Source organism: Oryzias melastigma, linkage group LG16, assembly GCF_002922805.2.
Source record: "Oryzias melastigma strain HK-1 linkage group LG16, ASM292280v2, whole genome shotgun sequence".
In the NCBI taxonomy this organism is placed as follows: Eukaryota; Metazoa; Chordata; class Actinopteri; order Beloniformes; family Adrianichthyidae; genus Oryzias; species Oryzias melastigma.
The window spans coordinates 25290956-25312639 of record NC_050527.1 but is presented as its reverse complement, the minus strand read 5'-3'; the positions used below and the strand labels follow the sequence as shown (position 1 = coordinate 25312639).

At 39.0% G+C, this 21684-nt stretch overlaps 1 protein-coding gene across 14 annotated transcripts in view; it reads right to left on the bottom strand.

Moving 5' to 3' along the window:
* Positions 1-21684, bottom strand: part of syngap1b (synaptic Ras GTPase activating protein 1b) — a 207159-nt gene that overhangs the window by 49338 nt on the left and 136137 nt on the right. For 12 of the 14 annotated variants that reach the window (XM_024258262.2, XM_024258256.2, XM_024258258.2 and 9 more), the window contains 2 exons: positions 10585-10676; positions 3321-3442 (listed from right to left, as the gene is read on the bottom strand). In XM_024258262.2, the coding sequence (XP_024114030.1) occupies positions 3321-3442; positions 10585-10676 (214 nt within the window). Of the gene's footprint in view, positions 1-3320; positions 3443-10212; positions 10677-18670; positions 18705-21684 lie in introns of those variants that run through there. The other 2 variants (XM_024258269.2, XM_036215928.1) reach the window with 2 other exon arrangements.

The following is a 21684-nucleotide window of genomic DNA, read 5'->3' as shown; positions in this document are numbered from 1 at the left end:
GGTTTTTTTTTATTATTATTCTTTCGATCCACTCAGTTCAATAAATTATACACATTTAGACGCATTTGTTATAAATACATTAAAAATCTATATATGTTTTGAAAATATTTATATTCATCTGATTCAGTTCACATACTGTTAAATGTATTAGTGGAATAATAATGAGATTGTTAATATCATACATGGATTCTCAAACAGAGAAGCTCTAATTGTTCTGCTTCTCCTGGAGGACGTTTCAGTTTGGCCATTAGGTGGCGATTGCGCTATAGTATTACACCTTATTACAGAAGAAGAAGAAAGCATCAGCAAAAAAAAACAGGGCTTTAGACCACAAATAGTTGCTTAAAAAATCCCTTAAAATAGTTTAGAAAATTCATGTCTGTGAGTTTATAAAGATGTTATTTAGTCAACAATGTTTGTTTAGGTCGACTGAGCGTTAGCATTAGCCGTCCTATGGGAAATCCTATTAATTGTTAGCTTCAAGCTGGCGGACTTTAGATCTAATAAACTTAGATCGATTCAGATCGATTTTTGTCAACTCAGCCCCAATAGTCACAATTACTAGTTTAAAAATGGTAAAAAATATATTTTTTCCTATTTTTTTAAATAAATAGCTTAGTTTATAATATATTTCTTGATATATTGAATCATTTATTTTGTATTTTTTGAAGCCTGTTGACCTTTAAAAGTATCAAAAAGCATCAAAATTGCAAATACTTGACTGTTTCATTGCATAAAAACTTATATTTACTGTTTTTATATAATCTTTTAGATCACAAAAGAAGTTTTAAAAAAGGATTTTTATCATTTCGCCATTTGCTGATGTTTAAATGTGTGAATATTAAAAAAGAAAACATTCAAGCAACTAAAATAAAAAAATATATTATATTTTTCCCTAATTATAACTTAAAAATATAAAGGTATATACAAAATGACATTATATATTTTTAATTTTGCTAGTTATTAGAAATATTCTGCAGAATCTTCCAGACAATCCAAAATGCTGTTATGACATCACTTACACTAATAAACATGAATTTCATTTAATTTATTTAGTATTCGCGATTCTTTAACTGATAGAAAAATAACTTTAAATGGTAAATTTATTCCTTTGAACTTTAGGCCTAAAATCTTGCAGTTTGATCAAACTTTTCAGTGTTTTTTTTTCTCACATTTTTTTCTATTATTATTTATTTATGTATAGTGTTTCAAGTTTACCTGCTGGTAACAGGTGAACTCTCCAGACTGAATACAAAGGTTGACCAGTTTTGTCTGTGATCGACTCAGATGTGTAAAAAAAAACCTTCTATAGGGGAGCTAACCTCACTTCTTCAGAGGCTTCTGGATTTTATTTTTTATTCTACAGTCTCTTCAAACTAAAGGGAGGAACAGACGTCTCCAACTTCCCCGATGAATAAATCATGCTGACGGTTGTCTTGGCAGACGGCCGTCTCTGTACAGGTGTGGCGTTCTCCGGGGAACGCTCTTGTCCTGATTCCTGCTTCACAGACGAGCGTCGCCCTGAAACGTCCAGGCTGTTAGCTGTCCTCCGGGAAAACGGATAAACCGGCGAACGAGGCTGGACTGATGGACGCTCTTAGTGATGATTGGGCTTTTAAATGTGAAAATGTTCAGGTGAATAATGGACTGAAGAGCGGCGTGATGATGGAGCTGAAGGCAGCAGACAAACTCGGGAGTTTGTGGATTCCTGTGTGCTGCTGCAGCGACGCTCCGGAGGACACAGAGGAGGTATTATTAAGCAAATCTCCCACTGACTCATTATGGCCTGCACAGCTGCAGGTTTCCATGGTGACGAGGGGAATGCTATTTCATCGGCCTGGATGAGAGACTGCTACGATGCTCGCAGTTTAAGTGACTCCAGAACGAAAGAATTCAAGACAAAGATGGATGAAAATGGAGGAAAAAAAGAACATTTAAATTTGAAGTGGAGTTTGCATCTGACAGAAAATATGAGGAAAACTAGATCAGATCGATAAAATGTTGGTTCTTTCTGTCTTTTAGGATAAATAATGTGAAGTCAGTCGGTATCTGACTTTTGTGATGAGAAGTTTTTCTTTCAACAACCAAATAATCAAAAGTTTAAACACAATTATTATCATAAACATTATTTACATACTCGTTTTGATAAATAACTATTCAAGAAATCAGTTTTTACATAAAAATCAGCTTTTTTAAATTTACTTCTGCAATGCAAAAACACCAAAAAATAAGTACTTTTTTCTTTTTTCTAATTGAAATGTATTTTTTTAACTTAAGGTAAAGCTAAATTGTTTTCTTTATAATAAGATTTAACAGCTTGTTTTAGGACAATAAATGCTGAATATCTTGTTGAGTCGTTTAATCTTGAAAGCATCTTATTTTAAGTAATATCTTTAAAGAAACACATTTTTTTACTCAAAATGTATTTAGAATTTTGACAATTTTATATTACACTGAAAAAATTAAATGTTGGATCAATTAACAAAAAATCAGTAATTTGTTACATTCAAAATTATTAATTCGTATCAAATTAAAACAAAAGTTTAATTTGATACGAACCAAGAATTTTTAATGTAACAAATTAATTATTTTTTGTTAATTGATCCAACATTTCATTTTTTCAGTGTAATTAGTCTAGAATTAAGGATATTTTTGAACAATTATGTATGCATGTAAAGAAACATAACTTCTTAAAAAGTATACGGGATAATTTTAAGACATATTATTTCCAGTCACCAGAGCATTACATCTAAATACAAGTGATTCATTTTGTCTTTTAAGGTCAGGACTTCACAACTTATTTTAAAGAATCTCACCAAGAAAAAATGTACTACTTCTATAGACTTTCTGCTGGAATTACGTTTTGATCCTGTTAAAATAAAATAAAAAAAATGACAGTACATCAAAGAACATGAAGACTGGAGTTCCGGTGTTTGAGGGTTAACTGGAAGGCTGCAGCAAACACACAATCAACACACAGTTTTGTTCCATTTCTGTTCTTAATTGTGATTCATCATTAATGCAAAAAAAAGTTAAAAAAGTGAAATAGGCTGATGTTACTTTGGATATCTGGAGATAACGGATCAATGTTGGAGTTAAAAGTCAAACAGCATCAGAAATGTGTGTTTAAACTCCACAGAAGTGCAGTAAAGTGAAGCAAATCTTCTGGAACGTGTGACCAGAACGATTTCAGGTTTCTGATGAATTAAATGAGTTCTAACTCATCAGTCTCCCTCTTGTTCATCTGTTTCAGCTTTAAAATACCAACAGGTGATCAAACCCACCCAACCCGACCAAATCGCCGCCGGACTCTCACTGACCTGTCTTGGTCAGCACTGCGGAAGCGGGGGAGGATCATCTGGCGGAAACTGCTGGTTCGGTCCAGTTTGGGCTGACTCTTGGCCCTCTTGATTGAGCCCTTCAACCGTCTACTGAGGAAACTCTGCAGCGTGGCGGTGGCGGCGGCGGCGGTGGAGGAGGACGAGTCAGACAGATGAAGGAGGGGAGGATGAGGGGTTCAGATCGGAGTGTTTTATTGAAGGATGGATCGATGAGCCAGCCGAGCCCGGTTAGAAATGATCATGAGGAAATCAAATGTTTGTTTGAGATGCATTAAAAAAAATCAAACGGAGACGAACAAAGAAAATGAAAGACGTGACGGAAAGAGCAAACAGTACATTTATTAATATCAGGTGGTCAACAGCATCAAACATGTTCACGCTGCAGCTGCAGTACTCCACATGGTCCTGAAGTGGGCAGTCATGTGCCACTCACTGGAGGCAGTTTGTCCCACATCAGCATCCGTACTGGAGGATTACATAACATCACAATCATTGCAACAGAGATTTAGTCATTTTAGCAGGAATACGGAGCAGTTTCATCACCCAAAGGCAGAAAATAAGAACAAATACTAGAGTTTTGTTTGTTCTTAAAGGAGTTTTGTTTTTGAAATGAGGAAAATCCTCCACCACAAATAACTCTTGAAGATGTTTTGTTGAAGTTAAAGGAGTTTAGTGGTAGTTCTTGACAGACGTTTAAGAAAAAGGCCAAAAGTTTGATGGAAAAAGAGGGATTTCTCTCCAACGTTCTGATTATTATTCTCTCATATTTTCATCATTTTTGAATCCTAATACTGGGCTATGTAAATAAAAGTGAATTGAATTAAAATGAATCACAAAAATGACACTTTTTGAACCGTTTCCCTACAAAAGAGGGTAAAATATCAACAAAGTGGTTTGGAAACTCCTTTAGCTCGTCTCCAGCTCAGATTTCATCTCATTTTGATCCATAAAGACCAATTTTTCCTCAAACCAAGTTGAAAGTATTTCAGATATATTTCTGTTACACTGATGTCACCATTTGGGTTCACACTCAATGGCTGCGTTTACATGTGCAGAACGTCTTTAATTGGATCAAAGATCAGGTTAACTGAAAAACTTCAACGTTTACATCCACCACAGATTTGATCGGAATAAATCACTTTGACACGAAGTATCTAACATACAGGAGACAGTCGTAGAAGAAGTAGAAAAGGGTGAGATGATTTTCTGAGCATGCTTTCAGTGTTATTAAGTCACTCTTCGCTCATAATTTTCTAAATCCGCACGGATCCGGATGAAGGCTAACCCCGGGCTCAAACCGGCTCCTGTCGGACGCTGGAGCGGTCTAGCTACAGCAGAGGATTCACAGTGGCTGCGAGTGGCTGCAGGTTCTGCTGCCGAACTCACAAGAATCCAAACGCAACAACCGCTATTTCTATATTAACAAACCCTCAATCCGCTGGGATTTGGGATTATTTTCATAGATCTTCCTTTTCTGTGTGACTCATCTTTATACAGTGGGTTTATGTACTAATACTTTTGTCTTCTACAGGCTTAAATGTAGAGTACAGCAGAAAATAGGTTCTGTTTTTAAAAATGTACCGATAAACTTTTCCGGTTTAGGTCATTAATAGCCCCAACTTCACAAAAAAGTGTTCCGGCATCCGGAAAAAATTTGAAGCCAACAAAACGGATACGGAGCGCCGGACCGGACTGGATGCAGTGCGAGTCCCTCTGACTCTTGTAAAGTTACGTAAATACTCTGGTGGTACCAGAGCAGTGTTGGTTAAGTGTTAGGTTAATACGTAACAACAAAATGCAGCCCCGGATGCACGTTAAATCCGTGCGGGCAATGTCACGGTCAGTTACAGTCAGTACATGGAAATAACCTCAGCCTTTGTTTTGTCTGGACACGACTGGCAACACGAATTCTCGTGATTGTTTGCACGGTTTCTCGGTGCGTGGAGCGGCATTTCCAAATTCAAAACCTGCCTTCACCAGTTCATACACCGTCTTGAAGCCGCTCGGGGACAGGGTTTTCCCGGTTCGAAGCCTCCTCCGAGCGCACGCCGTAACAAAGCACCCTCCCCCGCTCGCAGACACGAAGCTACAAGTCTGCGCAGAGCAGCTGGCCGGTCCTGTTGCTGCGCCAAAGCCTCCTCTGGAGCGCCACACCGTCTACACATGACGTAAAAACCAGCGCAGTAATGATCCACAATCCGAATAAACTGGTAACACACACCATAATCGTATCAATAATCCACCTATCTCCATCGGAAGGACATTTGGATCCGAATGAGTCTGATCAGATCGGAGTATTCCGATTTACAGGACGCCCCTTTTCCATTCCGATCAGGCGTTTATTCCTGTTACCAGTTTCTGTTCCAACGGCATTATTCAGTGGGACCCGGGGGCGGGTGTGGGGGGAACACCTTGTCACCTGGCGTGAGTCAAATGTCTAAAAGACGTGACGAAAGACGCGACTCCATCTGCTGGTTCTCAGCTTTCAGAGCTGAGTCTGAATCTGATTGAGCTTTAAGAATTCCAGAGTTGAGGTGTTTTAACTAAAGACGAGGGTGAACTCTGATCCGCCGTAACAGGACGGTAATGGGGGGGGGGTTCGAGGTTTGGCTGCTCCCTCCATCTGCTGCTCAGCCGTGACTCAGGTTGATGTCAGCCTCCTGCTGTCTGTCTGACCTCAAAAGGATGCTCTAAGTGACCAGCTGTGCGGTTAAACGGTAAACTCTGGGTTATATTAGCCCGATTCTTCACTCTCATGCATCCTAGCTCACATTGAAGACGGTCTCATTCAAAATACCAACAAAGTAGTGATTTTTATATAAAAATCCCTAAATAACACACACTCTTTGAATTACTGCAACTCCTTTCATTATACAATAAATCTAACGAGGAAAGGCAGCTCTGCATATCGACTTTGCCTAACGTGTTACATAACAGCGCGATGAGTCAAGTGGTAATACAAAAAAGTGTTTTCATTGCATTTTCCTGAAATATGAAACCTCCAAGCGCAAAACTTTTTTTTTTCCAGTAAATGCAAGTTTTTCAAAAATGATGTGTTTCCATCAGGCAAATGTATTATTATAAATACAATTTGTGCAATTTCATAGTCAACAGAAAAGCAGCTTTAGTTGTAAGTCACAACAAATGAATTTAAGGAAGATCTAAAGTACAAAAGCGTCCCAGTGAGGTGAAGCTGTTTCTCATTGGTCAGTTAACAGACCCGGACGTCAGATTTAACACTGAAAACAGTTGGAAGCAGATTCCATAGACGCCCGGAATGAATCAGAATGAGAGAAACTCTGCAAACGTTTTAACTCTTTAACATAAGAAGTGTGACCAGTAAACACCTAAATAACACACACTCCTTGACATCCTGTAACTCTTTAACCATTTTTAGTGATCAACGTAAATCATCTCATCCTTACGTAAAGCGTTGAGTATTGCACTGCGGTGAAGTTAGTTTTAGGTTGGATATTCGACAGACATTCGCTCTGTTCATATTTAGGGACCGTCAACAAATGACAGAATGTTTCTTCAATAGCTCTTAAATTATTGCACCAAATCAAACCAAAACCCTTTGAAATAATAAAACCGATTAAGAACCATCTATAACAGCAGTTGACATTAGCTTTTGATGCTTTTTCTGATTTTAGTCATTTTTTTTGAGTAAATGTTCACATTTTTCTTCAATAGCTTTTATGTTTTTAGATTAAATCCGTCCAAATCACTTTAAAATAATAGAATTGACTAAGTACTATCTATTGCTGCAGTTTAAATTAGCTTTTGATGCTTTTTCTAATTTTAGTCAATTTTTTAGTGTGAAACTTTCAGATTTTTCTTTTAGGATTTTAGAACAAATCAGTCCAATTGACTTTAGAATAGTAGAACATATTAAGAACTATCTATAACAGCATTCATGCAGGTGATTTTACAGATTTACCTAATAAAGGAAGTGAGGTAATGTTCGGGCATGTGCAGGGGGATTTGGATGGTGGTTACAGATTAGGATTGGGTTTCTCTGTGACAGAATCAGATGATTGATCCGTTGATTGCATAAAAGTTCCACATATGAGCCCAAAGGTGCTTCAGAATCCACCAGAATCACATCAGTAGTGGCAGTCAAAAGAATGTCAAAACTGGAGCAAGATTTCCAACGTTAAAAGGTTGAATTGCATCAGTCAAGAACATTGTTTGAAGTCAAAATTGGACAAAAATAGTTTCTGTGAATTCCATGACAGCGACTGCCGTGAAATAAGAGAAACAGGTGTTTAGTTTCCACGTTCTGTAGGACACGCCCCGCTCGAAGCTTCTGCAGAACATCTGACGTTTCAGTTTGGATCCATTTCTGCTCCAGTTTTGGACTTGAGCAGACTAGACTGAGTTCCCGCTTCGCTCCAGCGGCGAGCGGACGCTGAATCGTTCCCTGTCAGAGGAACCCGCCGTGCTGCATTGAGAGGGAACTGAACACCTGAAGGAACGCTGAAAGGGAGATGAAACTTAACGAGACACAAATCGATCCTTTAAGCTCCTTCATGGGCGCGTTTGTTAACTTGTGATGAGTTTCTGCTGCTGCGGATCAAACCATAAACAGATTATTTCTGTCCACTCTCTCTCTGATGGAAGCTTTATTTAATCTGAACAGAGACGGCCGATCGCAGTTCTGCCATTCAGGGATCATAACATTCATTTGCTGTGTTGGAGCTTTTTAAACAAATCAGATTTTCTGCTTATAAAGGCTGGAAGACGCCTCCCTGCTGGTTTGGTTTTCATTTTCAGACGTGATAAAAACTTTTCTGACCGACTCTGCATGAGATGGAATTGGTTTTGTCCGTCTTTTACACTCTAAATATAAAAACGTAATCAAATGAAAACAGAAAGTGTGAAGTTCTGATGTAACAATAAACTCCCTTTATGTGTCTTTGATCCCTTATCAAGTGCTCCTTCTGGTAATTAATTTTTCTTTTTTTGGACCTTATTTTCATGAAAGTCCATAAATAAAAGGGTGTTTTATTGGACCAACTTTAACAGAATGTTTGGTTGAACTTTTTCCACATCAAGTCACGACATTATTTAATGTACAATCACCGCATCGATGAATATAAGTTTATTTTAAAATGTGAACTTGGCTCCACCTTTGTCCTTTAATGATTCAGTTTTATCACCATCCAAGAACAAAGCTGGTGTGTTCAGACCCGCACACACCGGCTGCACAGCAGAGAGTTTAAAATGAGACTGAAGTGCATTAACCTGAAATGTTTTGGCGAATAACGTTCTAGACGTTCTGAGGAGACATCCAAAAATGAGAAAAAACAAAGTTTATTCAACTAAAAAACGATTAAACTAACTGATCATTTATCAGTGACTAACAGCGGAAATTTCTAAATTTCAAAACGGGGTGAGCACTTCCGGCCAATGATTTCAGGCCCAAATGAGGTTTTTTGCTTCGGCAGGGGGAGGGACTTCCAGGCATTCATTTTCGGGCGCCATATTTTTTCTCTGTAGCCAGATACTCTGCCAGCAGACCTGGAGTTTCTCTTCCTCCTAACCTTCAGAAAGGTGTGAGCGATCAGCCTCAGACACCTAACTGTGGATGAAGCTGCTAATCTGGCTAATTTTTTATGGACTCAAATAAGAACCTCGGACAAAAAGCTGACAGAACGTTTCGGTTTTTCGCCGTGTACTGCTCCTCTGTTGACACGACAACTACCAACACACGAGTCCAATTCAACAAGCTGTTGTAGGGAAAAACTTAGTTATCTAAGTTGTCTTTTGGAAAAGGATTCATATCTATAAGAGCTTTCAATGTTCACTTGAATAGTTTTTATATAAAATATGAATTGTCCAAAATGGATCAAAAACTAGTTTAAAAAATCTGTTATTCTAAATGGACCATTAAAATAGTCAACGACTAATTTAAAAGTCAATTAGTCGTATGGAGTCAGAGTGTAGTAAAGTTGAAAGTTATAATGACATTATGCTAGCTTTTTTTTATTACGTTTATTGAGGCTATTTTAGAGTTTAGCTAATATTTTAGCTACACGCTACGTATTTTGGCTTATTTAGGCTTTTTTATTTCTTAGGCTTTTTTGGAGTTTTGATAATATTTAGCAACATATTAGCTATTTTGGCTTTTTTGGGGATTTTTGTTTTTTCTTAAGATAATTTGGAGTTTAGCAAATATCTCAGCTGCATGTTAGCTATTTTGGCTAACTTAGGCTTTTTTGTTTGTTTAAAGCTAATTTGGAATTTAACTTATATTTCAGCTACATGCTACTGTTTTGGCTAACTTAGGCTTTTTCCATTTTTTTCGGCTAATTTTGCATTTAGCTGATATTTTAGCTAGCTATCAGTTTCAGCATCTTCAGCTATCAGCTGTACCATCCTCAGCCACCAAATTCATTTTGCATCATTTACTCTAGCATTCTCTCAGGTAATGTCTATATCTAGTTTTTAGTTAACTCAAGGCTAATGATGGTTAAGATGTGTGTTTTACATCCAGTTTGTGCATAATCCGATTAGTCGACTAATCAGAAATAATCTGTGATTAGTCTACAGTTAAATTAATAATTTTTAGCAGGACTAATACTAAACTATATCAGACATACAGGATAGAAAACAGACGTTTTTATGAACTGAATTCACAAAATGCTGTTTGGATGTCAAAAGCTGAAATGCAACAGGAGTTTTATTTTGAAAAGATTAGTGACTGATGATTTCTGGTTCTGCTGAATGTTGTGCATGTTGCTGTGCAGGCGGTGTGCCCCCGGTGTGTGCGGACATTCCCACCATCATTCCCTCAAGCTCCAGGTAGAGCCGCAGGGGGAGACGTGCTCGCCGTGAACAGAACCTCTGCTTTCACCTGGTCACATACCTCAACCGGGGGCAGTGGCGAAATAAAGGATCCTCCCGTTATCGAACCGGCAGCCCTCCAGTCCCCGCCCCAGAGCAGGAAGGGGGGGGAGGAGGCGGCAGGCGAGTGAGGCAGAGTGAAGGACAGGGAGGGGGAGAGGGGCAGAGAGCGGGGCAGCGGGGGCGTGCTGGGCCCCCTTTTGGAGATCTTTTGCTGCTGAGGGCAAAAGTCGTGGGAGGGGGAGACGGTCAGGGACATGGGGAAGGGGTGGGGCGGGGTGCCGCTGGCCCGTCTGCCACAGGTGTGAGGCGGGCCCAGCGGGGTAGGGGGGGCAAGGGACAGCGACAGGGATGGAGGCAGCGAGCAAGGCCGGGAGCAGGGGGGGTTACTCACGGATTGTCGGAAGGGCTGAAGGGGGGCAGTGGGCGGGACCTCCATGCTGGGCTGCTTCCCAGTGGCTATGCTCTTCCGCCGAGCGCGATGATCTGCAGGAGGAGGACAAACGTCAGGGAGGACGGCAGCAACGGTCACATCAGCAACCGAACAGATGAGGAGGAGGAGCTACTGCTCACTGATGGGGGGGCAAAGGTGACCCCTCTTCCACCCAGCAGGTTCAGCACTAATGAGGAGCTTAAGTTGGAATTAGCAGCAGATCTTTGGCTTTCCACCATTGACTGTGCATAAAAACTGGACTGAGTGACCCCTCCCCCTTGACGATCCAAACAGGAAGTACCTGCTGGTTCCCAGAAGCCAAAATCCTACAGAGAAATAAACAGCTTTACTGTCATTCTGTTTGTCAGAATAACCATTCTTGTTTTTTTTAACATGTTCTTGATAATCCTAGTTTTTTTCAATTTTTTTTCTGTACTGAAAGTTATTCAAGTTATAAACTGACCAATCAGACGTCCCCTCTAAAAATAGGTGGTTTCACGCCCAATGTATGAAGCGTCTGATGGATTTTGTTGCCTGCTTTCAAAAGGTAGGGGTGTGGACTTCCTACAAGGTCACTCCTGATTGGCAAGAGTGGTTTCCATAGAAACTGGCTCAGATCATTGACAATAGAAATCACTGGACATATCAAGCCCTCCCCTCTCGTGCTCCAAATACGAAGTACCCGCTGGTATCAATAAGACCAAAAGTTATTTCACTTCTTTCTTATCATATTCTTTCAAATCCTTTTATTACGATATTTATTCTTTATTGCATGTTATTTAGGTTATAAACCGACCAATCAGATGCCTCAGTAAAAGCATGTGGCTCCTGCTGACCCCACCTTGAAAGTTTGATTGACAGCTTCCCCCAATTGGAAGGGGTGTGGCCTCCCATCAAGCTCACTCATGATTGGCGACAGTAGTTCCTCTAAAAATGTGGCACCGCCATGTTGGAACCAGAGACAATGATTGACTGAGTCAACGTTTCTATGGAAACTGTTGTCGCCAATCATTACTAAGTTTGTTTGAAGACCACACCCCTTCCACTAACCCTGACCGAGGCTTGGGAGAATCTGTCAATCAAACGTTTGAGGCGGGGCCAGTGGAAAACACGTGCTTTTACTGAGGTCTCTGATTGGTCAGTTTAGAGCTTGAATAAGAATGGTTATTCAGCTGTTTTTTCTCAAGAGAAGTCTATGGGAATTTGGCCAGCAAGTACTTCCTGTTTGGAATGTTAGGGGAGACGATTACTCAGTCCAGCTCTCTTATACAGTCAAAAACTCACTACTGACTTCACCTCGCTCTAGTATGGCGATGCCAGAATCTCAAAAATATATAAGTAAGTCATTTCCTGTGACTGACTCAGTCCAGTTCACATTTATAGTCAATGGTTTCTACTGCATTTTGGCTCCCAACAGACATAAAATCTTTGAGGGAGCACTTAGTCCCCACCTTAAAGAAGAAACACATACCTGGATTCATTAAACCAGTGAAGTGAGGCGTTTTATAGATACATTTTAATTGTTGGACATTTTAGTCATCTAAACAAATAAATGGGAGGGGCCAATCGAATAGAACCTCAGTACTGAAACCTGAAGAGATGATATTACCAGTAAGGTCACTGAGCTCACCTTCTTTAACTGCAATAATCAGTTGCATAAAGACTTAAACCTTGCAGAACTGAATTGATCTTCGAAGAGGGGTGGAGCTACAAGAGAACAAGAGGGAAAGTTTCCTCCTTGTTCTCTCATTTTTGAGTCAATATTAGTGTTAGTATTGAAGAAGATTAAGAAATCATCAATACAACTATCTTTAAGTGTTGCAAAAAAACAAAACAATATTATTAATAGCACCTCAACCAGAAGAACTGCTGTTTTACTATTAATACACATGTTTGATTCTATTATTTTGAATGATTTTCCACTTTGCTGTTCATCTGAAGTCTTCTGCCCCCTGTATAAAATGTTCTGGATACACCACTACTCTGGCAAACAGGTTCTTTGGCAGCTCCAGGGTGGAACCTGTTGGACACGAACACCAAAACCAGCACCAAACCAGCAGCTATTCATGTGTTTGAAAGGGCAGACTTAAATAAATCTCCACCCATGCTGCGCCCAAACACACCTCTCCCCTCACAGTCAGCGTTGGACTGCAGCGATGTTCTGTCTGCATATCAGGTGGAGGTTGTGAGACAGCTGCATCTATTGACAGGAGGTTTGGGGCACCGAATTCAACTTCCTGTTCTTCACCTGATAGAGAATGTAAAACTAAAGCCCATTAGCCTGAAAACACACAGTGAATGCTAAAAAGGTTTGTTTACACCAAACAGGAAGTCCTACGGCGTCCTATTCATCCAAATCTTGGAGGGAAACATCAATACGGAGTACTAAAGGTCTGCCTCTCAGCGGAAAATTCCTGCACAGCGAAAGTGACTTTAATAGCAGCACAGTCAGAGTAGAAAGAAGCCATTCATGTTTCCCACAATGCAGTTCAGGTGTCACTGCTGGTCAATCGATAAATGTGTGCAGAAAAAAACGGACTCCTACAGAACCAGATATGAGGGAGGTGAGATAAACACGCCCCTTCCTAGTTTAGACTCACAAACACGGAAACTACTGAGATGCAATCCCAGAGAGGAATCAAAGGTTTAGGAGCCAAGAGGAGTCCACACTGTGGATTTAACATGACAGGAACATCTAGTGGTTTGTAAGAGCATCTTCACAGATGTCTCTCATCTTCCTGCCACTTGAGTATTTATCGGCTCTTTCAAACAACTCTGTCCTGAGGCTCCGAACTCCACCATGCTTAACGTAGGTCAGCTCTACAGCCACCAGTGTAAAGATATTTATGAGTTTCTTGAAGAAGACGGACAAGTTCTGTCTGGTTTTATTCTATTGACCAGGCATGTAGAGAAAAATCAATTCAACGATATATCACAATATTTAATTTGGTGATACTTGTATCGATCTAAGACGATATTTAATTAATTATTTATGAGCAAAGATAGTTCAGTGTCTTACTTTTTTGTTCCACTTAAACCCATGACTCCTAGTTGGCAGCACAGCACACTGAGCATCTTTGAGCAGCTCTACAGCGCACCAAAACAACAATTTGCTCGAGTGAAAACAACTTGTAAATGAGATACAGCTCCAGTGCCAAATATTGTGATCATTAGATACATTTAATTTTACAATTTTATTACTATTATTAATATTCAGGTAGATTTTTTTGTCATATTCTTAAAAAAAGTGAAAAATGTTCTATATCACAATACATATTGTATCGTGAGACACGTATCGCGATACATATATCGCCAGACTCTTGCCAACACACCCCTATTGACCGTTTTTTTTGCCGTGCTCACCAAAAGTTGTAATCTAGCACTGCATGTGGATAGTTCATGGACCACATTTTTCAGTCTAAAGGTTTCACACTGAACACGATTCCCGCGACAAAATGACGTGCTCCGCCTCTCTCTCGTCACACAACGAATCTGTTGCACGTCGCCTGTCAAAAAGCTTGACACCATGGCTGCATATGTTAGAACGAATGGAAGACACAAATGATGTAGAGGAATAAAGTTTATTTATTCTACAAAAACATCGGTAATCATGTTTCCATGTTTGGGTTTAAATGATAAATTAGAGGGCTGTGTCTGTATGACAGCCACTTCCCCAGTGTTTCTGTGCCTCTGTGTCTGAGCTTGAAGGCTCTCTGTCTCGTATTAACCGGAGGGGGAAATATAAACTTGGCAGACATTTTTCTTTTTGTTTTTAATTTCTCAATGAGGCCGGAGCGCTGGCAGCCTCTGCACCTCGCAGCGGCTCTCTGTCTGCCAGAAAATCGAGCGATTGAGCTCCGCCGCGGGAGCGAAAGCCGGAAAAAGAGGAAAGTTCTGGACAAATATTAATATTCTACCTGCTGTTCGAGTCATTGAAAAGGTCACATGCCCAAAGCTAAGTTCCTGATTGGCTTATGCGACACAGCCACCTGTCAAACATCAGATATTTACATTTTGGCGGTGCCGCCCGATTTGTGCCTTGTCGCTCAAATCGGGCTCCTGGCAGACCTCCGCACCGCACCAGCCGCTCAAACCGCACTGTGGGACTTCAATTCGCCTCAGAGTGCGCCTGGACCATCGAATTAACATTGAAGTTGGCCTGTTCAAATCCCGGTCGGTGTGAATGCACGTTTAAATGTCAATTCTGCTAGTTTTGACACTTGTACAGTAACTACAGAGACTAACATTCATCCTAGTTACTAATCCTCATTAATTAATGTTTATCACAAGCTTCAAGAAATGGGTTATGAAGAAGAATAATGAGCATTCTGGTGGCGACAGGTTGTACCGAATACCTAAACAATATGCAAGGGGGAGGAAAGGTGAAGTAAATGGTAACTTCCTTGATGTCCAAAGTGCTTTATAGTCACAGTCCCATTCACCAAGTCACAGACACCGTCACCCAACAGCTAATATTTCCGCTGCATGCTAGCTTTTTGGCTAACTTAGGATTTTTCTTTTTTTTCAATTTTTTGGCAAATTTGGAGTTTAGCTAAAATCCGAGCTACATGCTAGCTATTTTGGTTAATTTAGGCTTTTTTATTTTTAGGGGTAATTTGGAGTTTAGCTAATATTTCAGCTACATGCTAGCTATTTTGGCTAACTAAGGCTTTTTTTAGTTTTTAGGCTAATTTGGCATTTAACTAATAATTTAGCTGACTATTAGCTTCAGTGATTTCCGCTATCAGCTTCAGCATTTTTAGCTATTAATTTCACCATCTTCATCTATCAGTACTAGCATCTTTAGCGGCCAAATTCAGCTTCCAGCATTCACACTAGCATTATCGCAGGCAATGCTATATAGCTAGTTTTTAGTTAGTTTAAAGCTAATGATGGTTAGTTTGCGCATGACAAGATTAAATGACTAATCTGAAAAAATAATCAGTGATTAGTCAACTATTAAAATAATAGTCTGTGGCAGAACTATTGCGGCCACTACTCTCTACAACCCATCACAACCCAAAAACCCACACTCCCCGTCCGGGCCAATTGCTTGTTGGGGTGCATGCGACTAAGACTGCTCTCCTTTCTTCCTCTAATTCATTCCCTCAGTTTTGCTCATACTTAACATCCCAAAAATCACTAAACCATTTGATCCTAAAGAGACTCTGCATAAATATCCAGTTTAGAGGTAAATAACTTTTAAGGCCGGTGCAGTTAAAAACCACATCACTCCTAACTTTTTGAGTACATCCAATAAGAGCTCTCACTTTTCTTTATTGCAGGTAACTACTAACACATCCAGCAAAGTACCCGAACTGAGAGGAAACACAAATATACACCTAATAGATGCAATTTCTGTCACTTTACTTTGCTGAGGAGACTGTCTCCTACTGAGGAACGGCTCAGCTTTAAGTGAGCAGAGACCAGCAGAGCGGCGTTCCACCAACCAGGAGTTAAATGGACAATTAACATCAAGACGAACATCCATTATGATCCAAGAACTGCTCATGTAAAAGCTGAAGAAATGAAGTGTTCCAGCAAAAGAGGGGCAAATTATTCAGTCATCACAGCAGTCCTCCAGTATCAGTGTGGCGCTTTCAAATCCATCCTTTTGGTTTTGAGACTTCATCTCAGTCATAAATTCAGATTTCCTAACTAATCAGGAAAATCTGTCTTTTTTAAGGACAAAATGAATCTTGCTTGTGAATGGTTTGCGACTCAGTGTGAGCACTTTCCTGCACAGCGATCCACTGAGGGCCGCTCACACTGGAAAGCGGCTGTTGGAGGATGTGTAGGCAGGAGGTTGCTGATGCTATCGGAGCGCCCTGCAGACATTTCAGCTCGCACTTTTCTGTCCTTTTTGATGTCAAACAATCTCAGGATTTTCAGCTGCTGCTCTCAAGTGCAGTTTCTTACTTAAACCAAGAGATTATGGAGATTGTTTTGCACATCATTCACGCCCTTCTGACTACCAGACAAAAAAAATTGTCCAGTCAAAATCTCTTTAAATCTAACAAAAACTACAATTCCCAATCCTTCACATGCACAGATCGCATTCTCAGTTTGAAGCTTGGGTTGGAAAAGCGTTACACCCTTTGACTGTATAAGAGAACTGGACAGAGAAAGAGTGATGTCACCCTTAGAAAATGGTTTAGTTGTGGCTCCAACTGAATAAAGTCAATTCAGTCGCCATTTTTCCATAAAACGGACGTCGCCATGTTGGAACCAGACAACTTGTTGAGTCCGCGTTTCTATGGCAACCACTCTTGCCAATTAAGAGTGAGCTTATTGGAAAGCCACACTCCTTTCACCAAAGACAACTCAGGAGAATCTGTCAATCAAATGGTTGGGGCTATCAGGGACCACATGGTTTAACTGAGGCTTCTGATTGGCCAGTTTGTAACTTGAAACTAACAATAATTAAAAAAAAAAAAAACTTTTGAAAAAAAGTAGGATTATCAAGGAAATGTTTAAAAAAAGGTATTGGATCAATTATGGTTACTCTGACCAATAAAATGACTGAGTTTATTTCTCTATTGAACTCTATGGGATTTTGGCTTCTTGGATCCAGTGGATACTTCCTGTTTGAGCACAAAGGGGGAGGGGTTACCAAGTCCAGTTCACATATACTGTCTATGGTGTTTAACCATAGTATTAAGGCAAATTAAACTACAATAGATTTTAAGTTACCTTAAAGTGAGTTTGAAGCAAGAAATGAATCGAAATTTCCTTTTTATATTTTACAATAAATTGCAGAACATTTTTTAAATGCTTGGCCGAAATGCATATTTGGGAAATGTGTCAATTGAGAATAAAGTACTACTTTGTATTAAGGGTGAAAAAAACAATTTACAAGTCTTTTAATTATTTTAGAGATTTAATTATTTTGATATCGATTATACTGCATAAATTTATGATATATTGTTAGAGGGTAGGATTAAAAAGTTTTAACTTCTTCCATTTTGAACATAATATTTAGGTCATTCATTTTAATTCATAATTTGTATATAAATTATTCTTTTTTTGTTGTTTTTTTTAAAGGACTGACAGCAACAATTTTCAACTTTTCTGACTTGCATTATTGTCATAGTTCAGCTATTTTTATATTTATAATTACTGTACCTTTTATGTATGAATTTCTGTTTGTTTTTCATGGTCTTGTTGTTTGGACCTTGAGTCCGTAATAATTTCTTCTCCTTCTTTTTCTTGGAGGAACTCCACCACATACGTCTCCAAACAAAACTTTTGTTTGTTTAAAAGTCCTAATTGAAAAATAAATATAACCTGACCGACTTACTAACAGTACAGACTTCACCTTTTTGCAAAGAAGCATCAAATAAAAGTTCAGAAAGACGTGGAAACGTCCAGTCAGCTGTTTGTTTCTGCTAATGCGTGCCGATGATCCCCCACAGGTCTCTGCTGCATGTAAATGGAAAACACAATCATTTCCAGCCTCATATTAGCATGCTTGTTGCTGATGTTCTAATTAGCAGCAAACTCGGAGTGCAGCGGAGGCTGCTGGAAATGTCATTTGCTTTGCAAATGTGAGTCACATGCAGGCACTAAAGAAGATTCTGTCATTGAGATTCACTGACTGGAAGCCATCTGTTGGTTAAAACTGGTTTGAAAAAAAGAGAAAATGCTGTGATGGACCCAGAGGGAGGAGAGGACAGGAATCCATCCATCCTCTGGGAACCATGGAGAAAAACTTTCATCTGAAACCTTTTTTGTCAACATCACCTTTAAGCAAAAGAGTGAAAATAATCATTTCAGAAACGCGACATATTCTTAAAGCTAATCGCTCTTTGCGTGTCTGCGTTCTCCTGCCTCCGTCCCTCTTTCAGCCTCAGTGTGGGAACGCTCTGAAGCTCAGACACACACCTCCTCTCTCCCACGCAGCTATTTTACATAACTCAAACAGTGCATTCATCCTCAATCTCTCAACCCCCAATCTCTCTTTCCACCCATCATTTCTCCATCCTCCCGGCAACCTCTTCTCCTTTTCTTCCCCTCATCAAAAGCCCTCCATTTTCTCTGTGCTTACCTTTATACGCGCTCCTCATTTCTCCTCTCTGCCCTCTCCTTCCACTCTCTTTCATTTACCTGTCCAAATGGCAATCTTTTTACTGCGAGCCTGCCGGTCGCTCTGTCTGCAGTCCCAACGTTTCCAGCAGCCCACGCATGACGGGGGGGAAAGAATCAAATAAATAACCAAGACGGAGTTTGCTGTAAGTATGCCAGCGTCTCTTTGTCCCAGTTTTAAGAACCACCACCTGTAGGGCGGCTGACAGACAGCGGGAGGGGGCCATGCTACGGAAACGTACGAAGAAATCAGCAGTAAAATCTGCTGTTTGCTTTCCCCGTTCCCAGATGTTTGTTTAGTCCTGCGGTGGGAAAGCAGGAGGTCAGGGAGAGGACAGTCCAGATCCTGAGAGGAAGCTGGGATTCAGACGTGCAGAAACAGACGCTTGATAACAGCGAAAGAGGAGGTCTCATTGAAGAAGACGTCTTTATCAATTTAAAGTACAATCGAAACAGACAATCCTCAAACAAATAGAGACTGATGATCCATCGAGTGGATCTTAAAGGGTCCATATGAAAAAACACTTTTTGATCTTTTAAGTCAGGAATGTCAAACTCAGTCGTACAAGAGGTCAAAATCCAAAACACACCTGAGGTCGCGGACCGAAGAGGATGAACATTTATTGAACACTTTAAACATTTTAAAACTTTAAAAATGTAACTTTTTAACATGATTATAACCTAGATAAATAGCATTACCCGATATAATGCTAGTGTGAATGCTGTAAGCTGAATTTGGCCTCTGAAGATGCTAGTGCTGATGGCTGAACATGCTGAAATTGCTAGCTAAAAACACTTAAGCTAATAGCTGAAATCACCTAGGCTGATAGCCAGCTAAAATATTAGCTAAATGCCAAATTAGCCTAAAAAATCCCCCCCAAGAAACCCCAAAAAACAAAACAAAACAAAAAAAACAGGTTAGCCAAAACAGCTAGCATGTAGCTGAAAAAAATAGCTGAACTTCAAAATAGCCTAAAAATAGCTAAATAAAAAAACCTTATTTAGCCAAAACAGCGAGCATGCAGATGAAATATTAGCTAAACTCCAAAAAAGCATAAAAAACGTTAAAAAAGCCTAAATTAGCCAAAACAGCTAGCGTGTAGCTAACATATTAGCTAAATTCCAAAACAGCCTCAAATGTCTTAAAAGTCCAAATAGCTGGCAGAATGTTAATTTTTAAAGCTTTAAAACCGAAACACAATCATGAATAAAAAAATGAAAAAGTTTACAAAAGTTTACAATCACTATGGTATTAATTTTCTTTACTTGATCCAAAATATGTAGCAATGATTACAGGATTATTGTAATTATGTGTTCTAATGATAATCAATGATTATTAGATATTGTGTGAATCATTAATGTTTACTGAAAATATATAAGAACTATTTCAGAAAATGATTAATAAAACTTGATTTCAATGTGTAATTATTATTTTTCTGCATCAATATAACATTTTATTTTGATGATAATCAATGAGTGTTAAATATCTGTTACATGAGGTATGATTGATGTAACTGTTTACAGAAATAATGTTTGATGAGATTAATCAATAATCAACAAGCACTATTGGTAATTACAAAAAAACAAAACAAAAAACAACAACAACAACCGGATTACACAATTATGCAAAACAGTGAAATGAAGTAAATGAATGAAGAAATGTGACATAAGTGTGTTTTATTTTGTTTGTTTTAGATTTTCTAATCAATGCATTTAATTGTTTCTGTAATGAGTTTGAAATAAATGTGTGTTTTGTCCTTTATTTTTCAATTGATGCTTGAAATAAACCAATCAATCAATCAATCAATAAATCAATAGAAAAAAGGCAGCAATATTATACCTTAAATAACTTTCAATATTTTACTCTCCATAAAAATACATTATGTCATAATTACACAAGTTAGAAATCAGTGTTTAACATCGGGCCACTAATAAAAATAAAATAAAATGATCTGGAGGGCCGGATAGAATTACCTGGAGGGCCGGATCTGGCCCTTGATTTTGACACGTGTTTATAGTGTATTATACTGTCCAGTCGTCATTATAAACAACCCCAAAGCGGTCTATTGATCCATTCATGCATTTCTGAGTAATCCTCTAAAAACCTTCGAGCACCAGCCCCTTCTAACCCATGAAAACGAGCAGCTCTTCATGTGTTGATGTCACCAAGTGAGAACAGCCCCTTTCAGAAAGAGTCTGCGCTGCCAGCACCCCCTCCCCCCCCGGCTAGCACAAACTCACACTTTAACCACTCAGTTAGCGGTGATGAGCTAGCCCAGGCCATCGCCACTAAAGGCAGATATACGGAAAGCACATCCATCTTTGAAAAAGTTTGGATGTTGTTTCCTGGTAGAAACACAGACAGACTCTAGGATGACGTCATGAAATGGGCGGCACCTACAAGCAGCAAAAGGCGGAGCCTCAGGAATGGAGTCGTTTTACTTCCTGGTAGGAAAAAACTCTCAAAAATAACTATTATTTCATAAATAATTTGTTTTTTAGGGTTCCAAAGATAATATATGATCATATATATGGAAACAGTTTAATACTTAAGAGAAGTACGGTATAGACCCTTTAAATAACGAATTTGCTTTTTAAAAGTTATTATATATACACAACAGTCCTTCTAGGATTTTTGTACGAAACATAAGAAAACTCCTAAAATCTCAGCGTGCCAACTTAAATGGGTAACACTTTATAATAATAAAGCTTGTTAACACATTAACAAACATTAATAATGTGTTTATAGGGTGTTAATAAGACATCAATAGACACAATAAGCTGAATAAGGTTTAATAACATACTTAGTAAGATTCATTAACATCTAAAGTGAGACTATTGTCTAATAAACTGTTTACAAGCTTAACAAATTTATTAACTACTTTTTTTCACCTCATCTAAAGTGTTACTGGATTGTGTTTACTTAAAGTTGACAAACGTTTGTTTAAAATGTGCTCAATGTTGTACTTTTTTTGT